Genomic DNA, 18,882 nt, shown 5'->3' on the forward strand with positions numbered 1-18,882 from the left:
AAACTTACAGGCAAACATAATATGTTTTTATTAAATAACTGGTTTAAGCCAAAATGGGATATAATTTTTCTAAAGGCAGACTTGTTAGACTTGCTTAAATAAAGTTTATGAATATAATTAATGTTGTTCTCAATGTGAAAATAAATTAACAATGTTGAATAATAAAGTTAATAAAACTTTATTTCAAAGCAATATGAATGAATTTATAGCCTAAGACACAATTTTATATAAGACTTTGAAAGAAGCCATTTTCTTAATGAGTGTCTTGGTCAAGCTCATGCAAGATAATTGTAAAATTAGTATACACATGTATTGGTTTCATGATCATTTTAATATGCTTTTTAAAAACATTTTTATTTATTTTTAAAATTTATTTTCAGTGTTCCAGAATTCATTGTTTATGCACCACACCTTGTGCTCCATGCAATACGTGCCCTCCACAATACCCACCGTCAGGCTCACCCAACCTCCCACCACCCTCCCCTCCAAAACCCTCAGTTAGTTCCTCAGAGTCCACAGTCTCTCATGGTTCTTCTCCCCCTCCAATGTACCACTTTAATAGGCTTATAAACACGTTTTAATTTTAATTTCTACTTTGGAGCTAAAAATAAAAAGTTTATTTCTTTAATGTGAAACCTCTGCCTTTTGCTGTTGCATAGTTACTAGACTCTGGGTTGAATGTGAGATAAGTTCCCATGGATTTTTATTTTCAACTGAAATGAGACAATTTCTGTCCTTGTTCTTGGTGCCTCTTAAAAAATACTTTCTCATATATGTAAGAAGATAAAAATGGCAGCCTCCCCATACCCCGCATCAGAAACTGTTAATGGACTCAACCAAGTGATCATGCTTCTGCTTTCCAAGACTGAAAGACTTACAACAATTGTTAATAAGGCACCTTGGTCACTCTATCATTTTTTGTAGAACCCCCTAGTGTTCCACAGAACCCCATTTGAGGAACCCTGCTCTAAGGACTTGGATAATGAATACTAGGGTAATGTGAACCCCTGTACATAATTATTAACCTAAATTGTTTTTTCAGTCTACTTAGCACTTGAAGTCATATCATCCATATCTTGTAAAACACTGTCTAAAAGGACAAATAAGATCTGAATATGTTTAAAAGAGGGAAAGGTCATGCCAAATGAGGAGAATAATTAGAGCAAACACTAGTGGAGCAAGGGATTCTATAATAGATAGAACTGGGGGACACCAACAAAGAACTCATAGACCACAATAGAGAGGCTTGAAGTTGGGGAAAATTCTGATTTAGTTGTAGAGTCCTTGAACTAAGGAGGGAAAGTCTTAAAAATCCACTAAGGTTTTCACAGGTGAGTGAAACTGATGAAAGAGATTGGAAGGAAGATGAATCTAGACAGGCAAGCACAGATATTGTTGTGGTAATTCATGCAAGTGGAAATGAGAGCCAGAACCAGAATGGAGACAATAGATATGAAGGAATGGGATGGGTATGGGACACATGGTGAGTAGAGTTGATGGTATCAGGGATCAAAAATACAATGAATATATTTACACTAATGGTGTTTCCATTCTCAAAAATATTAGAAATGTGGAATTGAGTAAACTTTTTTTGAAGTGCAGCTAGGTTGAGCTATATTCAAGACTTGTCTGTGAGTCGTCTCTCTTGGCCTTGCCTCCCAACACTATTCCTATCATTCCACAAAGGAATACAGACCCAGCAGTGTCAGATTGTCTTATTTTTCAAGAGAAGCTAGAAATCAAGCTACTTTGTGATACCTTCCATTTTTAAACGTTAACAATTCCATTTTGTTGTTGTTGTTAACAAATAAAACATACTATGGACAGACTTGGTTGCTAATTTGCAACCTGTTTCTAGAATTCTGTGTGCTGCTTTCTAAAATCACTTCAAAATATACCCTGAACCAAGAGGTAAGATAATCCTTTTGAAACCTCTCTGCATAATTCCTAGCAGGAATTAATTAGCAGGAAGCTCATAGAAAGGGCTTTTATAGTAGTTAATATTTTCCTTTTGTTGGAATGTTGATTTTAAAGTTACAACTCTTTTCCTGCTTCTTCCCAGCCAGGTCTCTAGACAAACTTTATAACTTTGCTGATTGCTCTGGACTCCACCTGATATTCGCTCTAAATGCACTGCGTCGTAATCCCAATAACTCCTGGAACAGTTCTAGTGCCCTGAGTCTGTTGAAGTACAGTGCCAGCAAAAAATACAACATTTCTTGGGAACTGGGAAATGGTGAGTAAGGATGTTATTTCCTCTGAATTGACAAGATAAAAAATAAGTTGGACTGGAGTATAGCCTCAGTTAGACTATCTGTAGAGTAATAACCCAGATAACACTTCGGATATTTGGCCACTGAATCGACCTTCTAGATAGGAAAAGACCAAATAGTGAAGTACAGGAGATTTAGTGAATCTACACCTACTTGGAACTGTGGTATCATTTGCTGTGTTGTTTCACTTCATATTAAGGACAATGCAAGAAACAGTTGAAAGAATACTATTGGCCAAAAGATCTGAATAGACATTTCTCCAAAGAAAAATAGAAAAGGCCAGAAAACACATGAAAAGATGTTCAACATCTTTAGCCATCAGGGAAAAGCAAATCAAAACCACAATAAGATAGTATTTCACATCCACTAGGATGCCCATGATAAAAAAAGGATAACAACTGTTGGCAGGGATGTGGCGAAATCAGAACCCTCATACACTGCCGGTGGGAATGTAAAACAGTGTAGCCAATTTGGAATACAGTCAGGCAGTTCCTCAAAAGTTAAATATAGAGTTCCAAATGACCTAGCAATTCTACTCTTAAGTATATATTTAAGAGAAATGAAAACATATGTCCACAGAAAAACTTACACGTGGTAGCATTATTCATATAAGCCAGAAAGTGGAAACAACCCAAATGTCCATCAACTGATAAATGGATAAATAAAATGTGGTATAGCCATATGATGGAATATTATTTGACCACAAAAAAGGAATGAAGCACTGATACACACTACAACATGGATGAATCTTGAAAAGATTATGCTAAATTAAAAAACCCAGTCACATATTTATATAAAAGGTCCAAAATAAGTTAATCTAAAGAGACAGTAGATTAGTGGTTGCCTACAGCTAGGGGTGGCCGAGATGAGAGGTAACTGCTAAAGGGTCTGAGGTTTCTTTTGGGGTGAAAAAAATGTTCTAAAATTTGTTGTGGTGATGATTGCACAACTGTGTAAATATACTTAAAACCATTGAATTAAATACATTAATTTGGTGAATTATATGGATGTAAATTATATCTCGGTACTGCTGTTACCAAAAAAAAAAAAAAAAATACTGTGTTTGTCTTTTCTATTTTAAAGGGCATACAATGCATATTTTCTGCCACCAGTTGGTGACAAAAACCTTTGAGTTACCTCCTTGGGAGTTTATTTGTAATTGTTAACAATTTTGTCATCCTATTTTTACATACTATTTAGTTTACATAGCAAGTCCAAATACTCTTCTATTTGGATCTTAAAGTGCTAAATGAAGAGCCCTTTAAGTATTTCCTCACTTCCTAGGTGAGGAAATACATTGAAAAAGGTAAAGAGAATTGGTAAAGACAGCAGTAAATGCTAGATCTATGTCAGGAACTTGGAGCATTTAAAAATTTTTTTTTATTCTAAAAAACTAAAAAATTTTTTTATTATGTTCAGTTAGCCACTGTATAGTACATCATTAGTTTTTTTTTTTTTTAAAGATTTTATTTATTTATTTGACAGACAGAGATCACAAGTAGGCAGAGAGGTAGGCAGAGAGAGAGAGAGAGGAGGAAGCAGGCTCCCCGCAGAGCAGAGAGCCTGATGTGGGGCTCTATCCCAGGCCCCTGGGATCATGACCCGAGCCGAAGGCAGAGGCTTTAACCCACTGAGCCACCCAGGCGCCCCCATCATTAGTTTTTGATACAGTGTTCAATGATTCATTAGTTAAGTATAACACCTAGTGCTCATCACAGCATATGCCCTCCTCAATACCCATCACCCTGTTACCCTCTCCCCCAACCCTCCCTCCTTCTGAAACCCCCAGATTGTTTCGCGGGATCCATAGTCTCTCATGGTTCAATCTCTAATTTCTACCCCTTTGGATTTTCCTCCCTTCCCCTATGGTCCTTCATGCTATTGCTTATGTTCCACATGAGTGGAACCATATGATAATTGTCTTTCTCTGCTTGACTTACTTCACTTAACATAATCACCTCCAGTTCCATCCATGTCAATGCAAATGGTGGCTATTCATTGTTTCTGATGGCTGAATAATATTCTATTGTGTATATGTATCACATCTTCTTTACCCATCCATCTGTTGAAGGGCATCTCATCTCCTTCCACAGTTTGGCTATTGTGGACATTGCTGCTACGAACATTGGGGTGCATGTGCCCCTTCTTTCCACTATGTCTATATCTTTGGGGTAAATATCCAGTAGTGCAATTGCTGGGTCATAGAATAGCTTTATTCTTAACATCTTGAGGAACCTATATACTGTTTTCCAGAGTGGCTGTACCAACTTGCATTCCCACCAACAGTTTAAGAGGGTTCCCCTTCCTCCACATCCTCACCAACATTTGTTGTTTCCTGTTTTATTAATTTTTGCCATTCTAACTGGTGTAAGGTGGTATCTCATTGTGATTTTGACTTGTATTTCCCTGATTGCTGGTGATGTTGAGCATTTTCTCATGTGTCTGTTAACCATTTGTATGTCTCTTATGGAGAAGTGTTCATGTCTTCTGCCCATTTTTGGCCTGGGTTATTAGTTTTTTGAGTGTTGAGTTTGAGAAGTTCTTTATAGATTTTGGATATCAGCCCTTTATCTGTAATGGGATTTGCGAATATTTTCTCCCATTCTGTGAGCTGCCTCTTAGTTTTGTTGACTGTTTCCTTTGCTGTGCAGAAGCTTTTGACCTTGATGAAGTTCCAAAAGTTCATTTTTATTTTTGTTTCACTTGCCTTTGGAGACATGTCTTGAAAGAAGTTGCTGTGGCCAATTGCCACCAATGGCCAGTTACCATTGAAGTGGTAACTCCCTATCTTCTCCTCTAGGATTTTGATGGATTCCTGTCTCACACTGAGGTCTTTCAACCATTTTGAGTTTATCTTTGTGTATGGTGTAAGGGAGTGGTCCAGTTTCATCCTTCTATATGTAGTGGTCCAATTTTCCCAGCACCACTTATTGAAGAGACTGTCTTTTATCCATTGGATATTTTTTCCTGATTTGTCAAAGATTAATTGACTATAGAGTTGAGGGTCCCTTTCTGGAGTCTCTATTTTGTTCCATTGGTCTATGTGTCTGTTTTTGTGCCAATACCATGCTGTCTTGGTGATAAAAGCTTTGTAATATAGCTTGAAATCAGGCAATGTGATGCATTTGGGACTTCTAACAGAAAAGGAGGTAATCTATTTTATTACCCTATGAGGGTTTTTTAATGGTACTAAAACTTCTTAGTTTTCTTCACTTCCTTCAACTTTCATTCAACAAATATTTGTTGACTTCCTAGTATTGTACCAAAGGTACAATATCTTGTATAGATATAAAATATTTTTATATTTTGAGAGATATCAGAGTAAATAACAGATAAATAACCCTGCCTACATTCTAGTAGAGAAGATAGGTAATAAATAAGATTTGAAAACAGTTCATCATTATGTTCTCTCATACATTTTTGCCCTTTAGTAATTCAAACTGAAGTATTCAACTTGACCCTATTCTTTTTGTGACAATGAATTAATATACCCCTGCCTTCAGTCCCTCCTGTCCTGCTCTCTCACTTTCTCCTTTTCGCCTCTCTCACCTTCTTTCTCTCCCTTCCTTCCTCTTCATTTCAGAATTCAGTTGTCAAATTTATATACTTAAACAAACATCTTGGAAGTCCAATTTTAGAACATTTCCATCACTTCAAAAAGTTCCCTCATATGCATTTGCCATCAATCCCTATAACCATGCCCAGTCTCAGGAAATCTTAATCTGTTTCCCATCTATAGATTTGTCTTTTATGGACACTTTCTTTAATTGGATTATATAATAGTCTTTTGCATCTGACTTCTTTCACCTATCATGTTTTTGAAGTTTATCCATGTTGTAGCATATAAAAGTAACTCATTCCTTTTTATTGCTGAATAGTATTCCATTGTATGGCTATATATCCCATTTTGCTTTTCCATTTACCAGATGATGGACATTTAGATTATTTCTACTTTGGGGCTTTGATATAATACTGCTATAAACATTCACATATAAGTCTTTGTGTGGATATTTGCTTTTTTTTCTCCTAGGAAGATACCTAGGAGGGGAGTAGAGTTGCTAATTCATATGGTAAGTTTATGGTTTTTTTTTTTAATTTTTTATTTCTTTTCAGCATAACAGTATTCATTGTTTTTGCACCACATTTATTTTTAACAACTGCCAAATATTTTCCTAAGTAGCTCTACCATTTTACATTTTCACTAGAAATGTATAAGGATTCTAGTTTTTCTACATCTTTGGAAACACTTGTTAATGTCTGCTGATTATAACCATTATAGTTATAGTATAGTTATAGTATAAGGATTCTAGTTTTTCTACATCTTTGGAAACACTTGTTAATGTCTACTGATTATAACCATTATAGTGAGTTTGAAGTAGTATCTTAATATGGCTTTAATTAGCACGTCCTTAATGACAGATGACGTTGTGTGTCTTTTCATGTGCTTATCAGCCATTCTTACATCTTCTTTGGTGAAATGTCCACTCAAATCTTCTGCCCTTTTAATTGAGTTACCTTATTATTGAGTTATAAAAGTTTTAAATATATTCTGGATACAAGTTCTTTGTCAAATGTATGATTTGCAAAGATTTTCTCCAGTCTATAACTTGTCTTTGCACTTTCTTTATGGCATCTTTTGAAGTACAGAGGTTTCAAATTTTGATAAAGTTCAATTTATCAGTTTTTCATTTTAGGGATCATACTGTTGGTATCATTTCTTTGCTTAACTCTAAACCACAAAATTTTTTTTCTATATTTTCTATATATTTCTATATATATTTCTATATTTTCCTGTAAAAAAGACTATACAATATCCCTATTGTATTCTCTTAACACTTTTGTCAAAGTAAACCAAAACAGGATTTATCTCTGGACTCCTAATTCTGTGCCACTGATCAGTACATTTGTCCTTATACTAGCACTACCTTGTCTTGAGTATAATAGCTTTGTAATGAGTTTTGAAATTGGGAAATATAAATCCTCCAACTTTGTTCTTTTTTAAAATTGTTTTGGCTATCCTAGGTGTTTGCATTTCCACACAGCATTTAATTTCCTCAACAAAACCTGCTGGAATTTTAATAGAGATAACATTGAATCTATAGATCATTTTGGGGAGAATTGCCATCTTAAGAATATTAAGTCTTCCTGTCCACGAACATAGATTATCTCCCCATTTATTCATCTTTTAATTTCAACAATGTTTTGTAGTTTAGTGAACAAGTTTTGCACTTTTTTGATGAAATTTAATCTTAAGTATTTTTTCTTTTTCATGCAATTATGAATGGAATTATTTTATTAATTTCATTTAAGTATTGTGCATTGCTGGTATTTAGAAATACAGTTAATTTTATATATTGATCTTTTATCCTTCAGACTAGCTGAACGTGTTTTTTAGATCTTGTGTTTTTTCACCCCATGTGTGTGAGTTGTTTAAGGTTTTCTATATACAGGATATATTGTCTGAGAATAAAGACTGTTTTATTTCTTTCTATCCAATTTAGATATTTTTTATTTCTTTCCTTGCCTGACTACACTGGCTAGAATCTCTAATACAAATGTTGAAGATAAGCTCAGGAGTATACATTCCTGCTTGTTCACAGTCTTGGGGAGAAAACATTAAATATTTCACTACGACATATGATGTTTTACCATTAAGCATTCAGTATTTCATCATTAAATATGTGGGTTTTTCTAGGATACTATTTATCAGATTGAAAAATTTCCCTTTTATTCATAGTTGTTGAGAATATTTATCAGGAATGAGTGTTGGATGTTGTCAAATGCCTCTTTTTTTGCACCTATTGAGGTGATACTGTGTTTTAGGTCAGACATTAGTATGATATTTTACATTAGTTGGTTTTTTTATGTTAAATTAGTCTTGCGTTCCTGGTATATATCCCCCTTGGCCGTTGTATTGTAATACTTCTTATATATTGCTGAATTCAATCTGTAACTATTTTGCTGGGGATTTTTGAATTTATATTTATGAGGAACATTCATCTTTAATTTTCTTTTCTTATGATATCTTTGTCTGACTTTGGTATCAGGGGAATATTGGCCTCATAAAATGAATTCAGAAGTGTTTCCTTTTCTTCCATTTTCTGGAAGAGTTTATGAAGGATTGGTATTATTTCTTCCTCAAATATTTGATAGAATTCACCAATTAATCCATCAAGATCCGGGCTTTCTTCATGGACATATTATTAATGATTAACTCAAAGTCTTCTGTTGTTATAAGCCTATACAGATTTTCTGTTTCTTTTTGGGTTGATTTTAGTAATTTGTATCTTTCTTGAAAATCTTTCATTTTATGTAAGTTGTCTAAATTAATGGCATAAAATTGTTCATAGTAGTCCCTCATCTTTTTAATTACTTTGAGGTCCTTAGTGTCATTCCTTCTTTCATTCCTAATTTTGGTAGTCTGTGACTTCTCTCTTTTGTTTCTTGGTCAGTCTAGATAATAGTGTGTCAGTTGTGTTGATCTTTTCAAAGAACCAACTTTTGCTCTTATTGATTTTCTCTTATCTTTTTAATATCATTAATTTCTACTCTAATTTTTATTGTCTTGTTCCTTCTTGGTTTGGGTTTAGTTTTCTCTTCTTTTTCTGCTTTCTTAACATAGAAGCTTAGATTATTAATTTGAGATCATTCTTTTTTTCTAATATGGGAGTGTTTTTTTCTCCTAAACAACAAAAATTTATTTTCTCACTGTTCTGGAAGCCCAAAGTCCAGGATCAGCAAGTATAAGCAGATCTGGTTTCTTCTGAGGCTTCTCTTCTTGGTTTTCAGATGGCCAAATTTTCACTCTGTTCTCACATGGCCTTCTTTCTGTGCATCTTTCATGTCTCTTTGTTTCTCTAATTTTTTAAAAACACTTTTTGGGAACAGTTTTAGGTTTACAGAAAATTTGAAAGAAAGGTAGACATTTTTTATAATTGGTGATCCTATAATAATACATCATAATCACCCTAAGTCTGTAGTTTATATTATGGTTCACTTTAGTGTGAATATACTGTGGATTTGGACAAATGTACAATGATATATATCCAGCACTATGGTGTTATGAAAGTGTTTTTACTGTCCTAAAAATCCTCTGTGATCCATCTGTTTCTCCCTCCTTCCTGTCCCTAAACTTTGCCAACTGTTACTCTTTCACTCTGTCCCTAATTTTGTTTTTCCTAGAATGTCAAATAGTTGGAATTATACAGTATGTAGCCTTTTCAGGTTAGCTTCTTTCACTTACTGTTATACATTTAAGGTTCTTCCATACCTTTTCATGGCTTGTTACCTCATTTCTTTTTAGTGCTGAATAATATTCCATTGTGTAGATGTACTACAGTTCATTTATCCACTCATCTACTGAAGGACATCTTCATTCTTCCAAGTTGTGGCAATTATGAATACAGCTGCTGTAAATTCATGTGTAGTCAAAAGTGAGGACATAAGATTTCAGCTCCTTTGCATAAATAACAAGGAGTACAATTGCTGCATCATATAGTAAGAATATGTTTTCTTTTTTAAGAAACCAAATTCTTCCAAAGTGACCATATCATTTTTCATTCCTGCCAGCAATGAATGAGCATTCCTCTTGCTCCACATTCTACCTAGCTTTTGGTGCTGCCAGTGTTAACAAATTTTGGCCATTCAAATAGGCATGTAGTGGTGCTTAATTTTTTTTTTGTTATATTTTTTAAGATTTTTAAAAAATTTATTTACTTGAGAGAGAGAGAGAGAGAGAGAGTAAGTGAGAGAGAAAGAGCATGAGCAGAGGGGGATGCACAGAGGGAGAAACAGACTCTACTGACCTGAGAGCCCGATGTGGTACTTCATCCCAGGATCCAGGGATCATGATCTGAGCTGAAGGCAGATGCCCAAACAGCCACCCAGGCATCCTTAATTGTTGTTTTAATTTGCATTTCCCTGATAACATATGTGGAACATCTTCTCATTTTTTTTAATCTTTTCATATTTTTATTTGCCATCTGTGTATCTCCTTTGGTGAGGTATCTACTGAAATCTTTGTCCCATTTTTAAATCAGGTTGCTTGTTTCTAAATTTTAAGAGTTCTTTGTGTATTTTGGGTAACAGTTGTTTATCAGATATATCTTTTGCAAGTATTTTCTCCCAGTTTGTGGCTTATCTTCTCATTCTAATAACACTGTCTTTTGCAGAGCAAATGTTTTAAATTTTAATGGAGTCCAGTTCATCAATTATTTCTTTCATGGATTGTGCGTTTGGTGTCATCCCATATGTTTTTACACATTATACTTTCATTAAAAATATTTTTTAATTCCCCTTGTGATTTCTTCTTTGACTCATGGATTATTTGTTTAACTTCCAAATATTTATAGATTCTCAAATTTCTTTCTGTTGAATTCTCTTTTAATTCTGTTGTAGTCAGTGCACGTACATTATATAATTTAATCCTTTTAAATAGATGAGACTTGTTTTATGTCTTACCATATGGTGTGTCCTGAAGGACATTCTATATGCACTAAAAAAAAGTAATGAATATTCTACTGTTGTTGGGTGGAGTGTTGTATAGATATCAATCAGGTCAAGTTGGCTGATAGTGTTTTTCATGTTTTCTATATCAATGCTAATTTTCTGTCTAGTTGCTCTATTAGTTACTGAGAATGTGGTATTAAAGTCTCCAATAATTGCTGGATTTTCTATTTTTCTCTTTAATTATGCTTCAGGTATTCTGTTGTTGGTATGTCTATGCTTATAGTTGTTATACCTTCCAAAAAATTGTCCCTTTATCATTATAAAATGCCCTGCATTATCCTAGTAACATTGTTGCCTTAAAAAGTCTATTTTATCTGGTATTAGTATAGTCATTCCAACTCTCTTATGGTTACATGTTTCAATAGCATATCTTCTTCATCCTTTACTTTCAGCCTATTTGTGTCTTTTATTTTAAAGTCTGTCTCTTTAGTTGGATCTTAGATTTTTATTCAACCTGAAAATTTCTGCTTTTTTTTATTTTATTTCTTTTTATTTTAATAAACATATAATGTATTTTTATCCCCAGGGGTACAGGTCTGTGAATCACCAGGTTTACACATTTCACAGCACTCATCATAGTACATGCCCTCCCCAATGTCCATTTCCCCACCACCCTCTCCCATCCCCACACTCCCCTGCAACCCTCAGTCTGTTTTTTGAGATTGAGTCTTTTATGGTTTGTCTCCCTCCCAATCCCATCTTTTCATTTTTTCTTTTCCTACCTCCCCCCAACCTCCCCGCATTGCATCTCCACTTCCTCATATCAAAGAGATCATATGATAGTTGTCTTTCTCTGATTGACTTATTTCACTAAGCATGATACCCTCTAGTTCCATCCACGTTGTCGCAAATGGCAAGAGTTCATTTCTTTTGATGGCTGCATAGTATTCCATTGTGTATCTATACCACATCTTCTTTATCCATTCATCTGTTGATGGACATCTAGGCTCTTTCCACAGTTAGGCTATTGTGGACATTGCTGCTATAAACATTCGGGTGCATGTGCCCCTTCGGAGCACCACGTTTGTATCTTTAGGATATATACCCAGTAGTGCAATTGCTGGGTCATAGGGTAGCTCTAGTTTCAGTTTTTTGAGGAACCTCCACACTGTTTTCCAGAGTGGTTGCACCAGCTTGCATTCCCACCAGCAGTGTAGGAGGGTTCCCCTCTCTCCACATCCTCGCCAGCATCTGTCATTTCTTGACTTGTTAATTTTAGCCATTCTGACTGGTGTGAGGTGGTATCTCATCGTGGTTTTGATTTGTATTTCCCTGATGCCTAATGATGTGGAGCACTTTATCATGTGTCCGTTGGCCATCTGGATGTCTTCTTTGCAGAAATGTCTATTCATGTCCTCTGCCCATTTCTTGATTGGATTATTTGTTCTTTGGGTATTGAGTGTGATAAGCTCTTTATAGATTTTGGATACTAGCCCTTTATCTGATATGTCATTTGCAAATATCTTCTCCCATTCTGTCAGTTGTCTTTTGGTTTTGTTAACTGTTTCCTTTGCTGTGCAAAAGCTTTTGATCTTGATGAAATCCCAATAGTTCATTTTTGCCCTTGCTTCCCTTGCCTTTGGCGATGTTCCTAGGAAGAAGTTGCTGCGGTTGAGGTCAAAGAGGTTGCTGCCTGCATTCTCCTCAAGGATCAAGGATTTTGACAGATTCCTTTCACACATTGAGGTCCTTCATCCGTTTTGAGTCTATTTTCGTGTGTGGTGTAAGGAAATAGTCCAATTTCATTTTTCTGCATGTGGCTGTCCAATTTTCCCAGCACCATTTGTTGAAGAGGCTGTCTTTTTTCCATTGGATATTCTTTCCTGCTTTGTCGAAGATTAGTTGACCATAGAGTTGAGGGTCTATTTCTGGGCTCTCTCTTCTGTTCCATTGATCTATGTGTCTGTTTTTGTGCCAGTACCATACTGCCTTGATGATGACAGCTTTGTAATAGAGCTTGAAGTCTGGAATTGTGATGCCACCGACTTTGGCTTTCTTTTTCAATATTCCTTTGGCTATTTGAGGTCTTTTCTGGTTCCATATGAATTTTAGGATTATTTGTTCTATTTCTTAAAAAAAAAATGGATGGGATTTTGATAGGGATTGCATTAAATGTGTAGATTGCTTTAGGTAGCATAGACATTTTCACAATATTTGTTCTTCCAATCCATGAGCATGGAATATTTTTCCATTTCTTTGTGTCTTCCTCAATTTCTTTCATGAGGACTTTATAGTTTTCTGAGTATAGATTCTTTGCCTCTTTCATTAGGTTTATTCCTAGGTATCTTATGGTTTTGGGTGCGATTGTAAATGGGACTGACTCCTCAATTTCTCTTTCTTCTGTCTTGTTGTTAGTGTAAAGAAATGCGACTGATTTCTGTGCATTGACTTTATATCCTGACGCTTTACTGAATTCCTGTACAAGTTCTAGCAGTTTTGGAGTGGAGCCTTTTGGGTTTTCCACATATAGTATCATATCATCTGCAAAGAGTGATAGTTTGACTTCTTCTTTGCCGATTTGGATGCCTTTAATTTCTTTTTGTTGTCTGATTGCTGAGGCTAGGACTTCTAGTACTATGTTGAACAGCAGTGGTGATAACGGACATCCCTGCCGTGTTCCTGACCTTAGCGGAAAAGCTTTCAGTTTTTCTCCATTGAGAATGATATTTGCGGTGGGTTTTTCATAGATGGCTTTGATAATATTGAGGTATGTGCCTTCTATCCCTACACTTTGAAGAGTTTTAATCAGGAAGGGATGCTGCACTTTGTCAAATGCTTTTTCGGCATCTATTGAGAGTATCATATGGTTCTTACTCTTTCTTTTATTAATGTATTGTATCACATTGATGGATTTGCGGATGTTGAACCAACCTTGCAGCCCCGGAATGAACTTGGTCGTGGTGAACAATCCTTTTAATGTACTGTTGGATCCTATTGGCCAGTATTTTGGTGAGAATTTTCGCATCTGTGTTCATCAAGGATATTGGCCTGTAATTCTCTTTTTTGGTGGGATCCTTGTCTGGTTTGGGGATCAAGGTGATGCTGGCCTCATAGAATGAGTTTGGAAGTTTTCCTTCCATTTCTATTTTTTGGAACAGTTTCAGGAGAATAGGAATTAATTCTTCTTTAAATGTTTGGTAGAACTCCCCTGGGAAGCCGTCTGGTCCTGGACTTTTGTTTGTTTGGAGATTTTTGATGACTGTTTCAATCTCCTTACTGGTTATGGGTCTGTTCAGGTTAGCTATTTCTTCCTGGTTCAGTTGTGGTAGTTTATATGTCTCTAGAAATGCGTCCATTTCTTCCAGATTGTCAAATTTGTTGGCGTAGAGTTGCTCGTAGTATGTTCTTATAATTGTTTTTATTTCTTTGGTGTTGGTTGTGATCTCTCCTCTTTCATTCATGATTTTATTTATTTGCGTCCTTTCTCTTTTCTTTTTGATAAGTCTGGCCAGGGGCTTATCAATCTTATTAATTCTTTCAAAGAACCAGCTCCTAGTTTTGTTGATTGGCTCTATTGTTTTTTTAGTTTCTATCTCATTGATTTCTGCTCTGATCTTTATGATTTCTCTTCTCCTGCTGGGTTTAGGCTTTCTTTGTTGTTCTCTCTCCAGCTCCTTTAGGTGTAGGGTTAGGTTGTGTATTTGAGACCTTTCTTGTTTCTTGAGAAAGGCTTGCACCGCTATATATTTTCCTCTCAGGACTGCCTTTGTTGTGTCCCACAGATTTTGAACCGTTGTGTTTTCATTATCATTTGTTTCCATGAATTTTTTCAATTCTTCTTTAATTTCCTGGTTGACCCATTCATTTTTTAGAAGGATGCTGTTTAGTCTCCATGTATTTGCGTTCTTTCCAAATTTCCTCTTGTGATTGAGTTCTAGCTTCAGAGCATTGTGGTTGGAAAATATGCAGGGAATGATTTCAATCTTTTGGTACCGATTGAGACCTGATTTATGACCCAGGATGTGGTCTATTCTGGAGAATGTTCCATGTGCACTAGAGAAGAATGTATATTCTGTTGCTTTGGGATGGAATGTTCTGAATATATCTGTGATGTCCATCTGGTCCAGTGTGTCATTTAAGGCCTTTATTTCCTTGTTGATCTTTTGCTTAGATGATCTGTCCATTTCAGTGAGGGGAGTGTTAAAGTCCCCTGCTATTATTGTATTACTGTCAATGTATTTCTTTGATTTTGTTATTAATTGGTTTATATAGTTGGCTGCTCCCATGTTAGGGGCATAGATATTTAAGATTGTTAGGTCTTCTTGTTGGACAGACCCTTTGAGTATGATACAGTGTCCTCCGTCATCTCTTATTATAGTCTTTGGCTAAAAATCTAATTGATCTGATCTAAGGATTGCCACCCCAGCTTTCTTCTGATGTCCATTAGCATGGTACATTGTTTTCCACCCCCTCACTTTAAATCTGGAGGTGTCTTCGGGTCTAAAATGAGTTTCTTGTAGGCAGCATATTGATGGGTTTTGGTTTTTTATCCATTCTGATACCCTGTGTCTTTTGATTGGGGCATTTAGCCCATTAACATTCAGGGTAACTATTGAGAGATATGAATTTAGTATTGTATTGTATTGCCTGTAAGGTGACTGGTACTGTATATTGTCTCTGTTTCTTTCTGATCTACTACTTTTAGGGTCTCTCTTTGCTTAGAGGACCCCTTTCAGTATTTCCTGTAGAGCTGGTTTGGTGTTTGCAAATTCTTTCAGCTTTTGTTTGTCCTGGAAGCTCTTTATCTCTCCTTCTATTTTCAATGATAGCCTAGCCGGATATAGTATTCTTGGCTGCATGTTTTTCTCATTTAGTGCTCTGAATATATCATGCCAGTTCTTTCTGGCCTGCCAGGTCTCTGTGGATAGGTCCGCTGCCAATCTAATGTTTTTACCCTTGTATGTTACAGACTTCTTTTCCCGGGCTGCTTTCAGGATTTTCTCTTTGTCGCTAAGACTTGTAAATTTTACTATCAGGTGACGAGGTATAGACCTATTTTTATTGATTTTGAGGGGCGTTCTTAGCATCTCCTGGATTTTGATGTTTGTTCCCTTTGCCATATTAGGGAAATTCTCTCCAATAATTGTCTCCAATATACCTTCTGCTCCCCTCTCTCTTTCTTCTTCTTCTGGAATCCCAATTATTCTAATGTTGTGTCATCTTATGGTGTCGCTTATCTCTCGAATTCTCTCCTCGTGGTCCAGTATTTGTTTGTCTCTCTTTTGCTCAGCTTCTTTATTCTCTGCCATTTGGTCTTCTATGTCACTAATTCTTTCTTCTGCCTCATTTATCCTAGCAGTGAGAGCTTCCATTTTTGATTGCACCTCATTAATAGCTTTTTTAATTTCAACTTGGTTAGATTTTAGTTCTTTTATTTCTCCAGAAAGGGCTTTTATCTCTCCGGAGAGGGTTTCTCTAATATCTTCTACGCCTTTTTCGAGCCCGGCTAGAACCTTGAGAATTGTCATTCTGAACTCTAGATCTGTCATGTTACCAATGTCCGTGTTGATTAGGTCTCCAGCCTTCGGTACTGCCTCTTGTTCTTTTTTTTGAGGTGAGTTTTTCCGCCTTGTCATTTTGTCCAGATAAGATTTGCTTTCTCCTCCTGTGGAATTCTGCTGTTCTTGGTGACTGAAGTTGGTTTTGGCTGGGTTTCTTGTTGATCTTCTGGGGGAGGGGCCTGTTGTAGGGATTCTCAAGTGTCTTTGCCGCGGGCAGAATTGCACCGCCCTTGCCAGGGGCCGGGCTAAGTAATCCCCTCGGGTTTGCTTTCGGGAGCTTTTGTTCCCTGAGCGCTTTCTGTAGAGTTCCGGAGGACGGGAATGAAGATGGCGGCCTCCCAGTCTCTTGGCCCGGAGGAGCCGAGAGCTTGGGGTTCCGCTCCTCAGTGCGCCCTCTGAGCAAAGCGCCGAACCGCCCCGCCTCCCTGGCCTGCTATCGCGCCGGTAGGAAAGCAGTCAGTTGCTGGAACCTGGCGAAAGCGCCCGGTTGCTTCCGCCTCCGTGGCCTCCGGCCGTGCTCCGAACCCACCCAGCCTGCTACCGGCACAAGGTAACCCTGGGCTGAGAGCTCACTCCTCGGCTTTGTTGCTGTAGCCGGCTTCCCCACTCTAATACCTGCGAGCTCTGCGGCACTCAGACACCCCCAGTCCTTCTGTGACCCCGCGGGACCTGGGATTACGCTGACCCCGCCTGGGTTTCCTCCCGGTTTAGCCTCTGGAGCAATGTCTCCCAGTGGAGCCGACTTTTAAAAGTCCCTGAAAATTTCTGCTTTTACTTGGAGTGTTCAGTCCATTTACATTTAATGTAATTGTTGATATGGTTGAATTTCTATTTGCCATCTTGGTGTTTTCCATTTATTTCATTTTTTTGTTCCTGTTTCTCCTGTACTACCTTTTTATTCAGAGAAGATATTATCTAAAATATTACTTTAATTTCTTTGTTTTTATTTTGTTTTTTATTTTCATAGTAGTTTCTTATTGTAATACATCAGAACTCATTACAATCTACTTTAGAATAATACTAACTTAATTCCAGGTAACTACAGAAATTTGCTCTGATAGAACACAATTTCCCCCTCCTTTGTGCCTTTATTATTCTAAATATCACGTTTTCATGTATCATAAGCCCAATAACACAGTTTTATAATTTCTGTTTTATGTAACTGTTATTTAAATTAGTTAAGAAAAGAGTAATGGATATTTTCAACTGTCTTTTATATTTACCTATGCAATTGCCATTACTAGTGTTCTCTATTCCTTGGTGTCATTTTGAGTCATCATCTGGTATCATATCCTTTCAACCTAAAAGTGTCCATTTCTCATTTGCAGGCAGATTTTCTCACATCAAATTGTGTCCTTTGTTTTTCTGGTTAAGGTTTAAATTGTGCTTTCAGTTTCGAAGGATAGATTGCTACCTATAGAATTCTTGGCTGACATTTTTTTTTTTTTAATTTAGCATTTTGAGTATGTCATCCTACAGTCTGGCCTCCATTATTTCTGGTAAAAATTCAGCTGATAATTTCCTTGTGTTCCTCTATATGTGAAAAGTCATTTTAGTTCCAAGATTTCCATTTGAAAACTTTTTTTATAAACTCTGTCTCTTCAGTCATACTTTCCTTTAATTTTATATTATTCCTGTTAGTTCTTTGAACATCTTTATAATAGTAGTTTTTAATTCCTTGCCCATGAAGTCTAACATTTGGGTCCCTTAGGAGATAGTTTCTATTGACTGCTTTTTTACTTGTTTATGGGTCACACTATCTTATTTCTTTTCATGCTGTGATTTTTGTTCTTGTTGAAAACTATACATTCTAACTAATATGTTGGAACAACTCTGGATTCTGAATCCTCCATCCCAGAGGTTGTTTCGTTGTTTCTTTTTTGTTTGTTTAGCAATTTACATGAAATAACTGTAAAGTCTGTCTCTCTTGCATCGTGTAGCTGCTGATGTATCTTAAGTTTTTCTATTTTTTTAAATCATTTCTTAAGGCCAGCTTCCTAAAGGTTGTCCCTGAATCAGCATAGCTTAATGGTGAGACAATGTTTGATTAGAGGTTGTGCTTACCTTGCACCAGTAAGGCTTCCATGTTTTGCAAATGGATCTGTGTGTGAGTTGGAGAACATATTCCAAATTCAAACAGTTGCTAATTCTCATGGGCTTCTCCTTTCTGGCATGCCTTCTCATGTCTCCTTTATAAATGTGCTGTTTCACAATCATCTGCAAGTACATGGATAGTTAGTGCCCTCTCCAGTCTCTCCAGAGCATACACAGCCTTCCAGACTACAAGGGGTATGCATTTAAATTACAGATCTGCAATAGTGAGGCTGTCCATCTGAGACTGCAGTAACTGAGTTACTTATATTTAATTAGTGGGTCTGGTCACATGCAGAGATGTGTTCCTGCATGTGCTGGACATTTTACATTGAGGAAACCATGTAGAATATATATAGAATATAACATTAACTCCAGATAAACTATTTTTAAGTCAGGAGTCACAGTGGTAAAAGTGATATCATATGTGTGAGCTTATCAAGGCCCACTGAGACTGACATATTCCCTAAATCTCCCTGTTAAATTTCTTGAAAGTCTTCTGCACTACC

At 36.4% G+C, this 18,882-nt stretch overlaps 1 protein-coding gene across 3 annotated transcripts in view; it reads left to right on the forward strand.

Moving 5' to 3' along the window:
- Positions 1-18,882, forward strand: part of HPSE2 (heparanase 2 (inactive)) — a gene marked incomplete at both ends in the record, with an annotated part of 697,942 nt that overhangs the window by 433,782 nt on the left and 245,278 nt on the right. Inside the window, one exon of one of the 3 annotated variants that reach the window (XM_080823263.1) lies at positions 2,063-2,236. The exons of the other annotated variants lie outside the window; for them this stretch is intronic. Coding sequence (XP_080679389.1) covers positions 2,063-2,236 — 174 coding nt within the window. The remainder of the gene's footprint in view (positions 1-2,062; positions 2,237-18,882) is intronic. 3 annotated transcript variants of the gene reach the window in all.

This window comes from Martes martes (assembly GCF_963455335.1).
Source record: "Martes martes genome assembly, chromosome: 14".
In the NCBI taxonomy this organism is placed as follows: Eukaryota; Metazoa; Chordata; class Mammalia; order Carnivora; family Mustelidae; genus Martes; species Martes martes.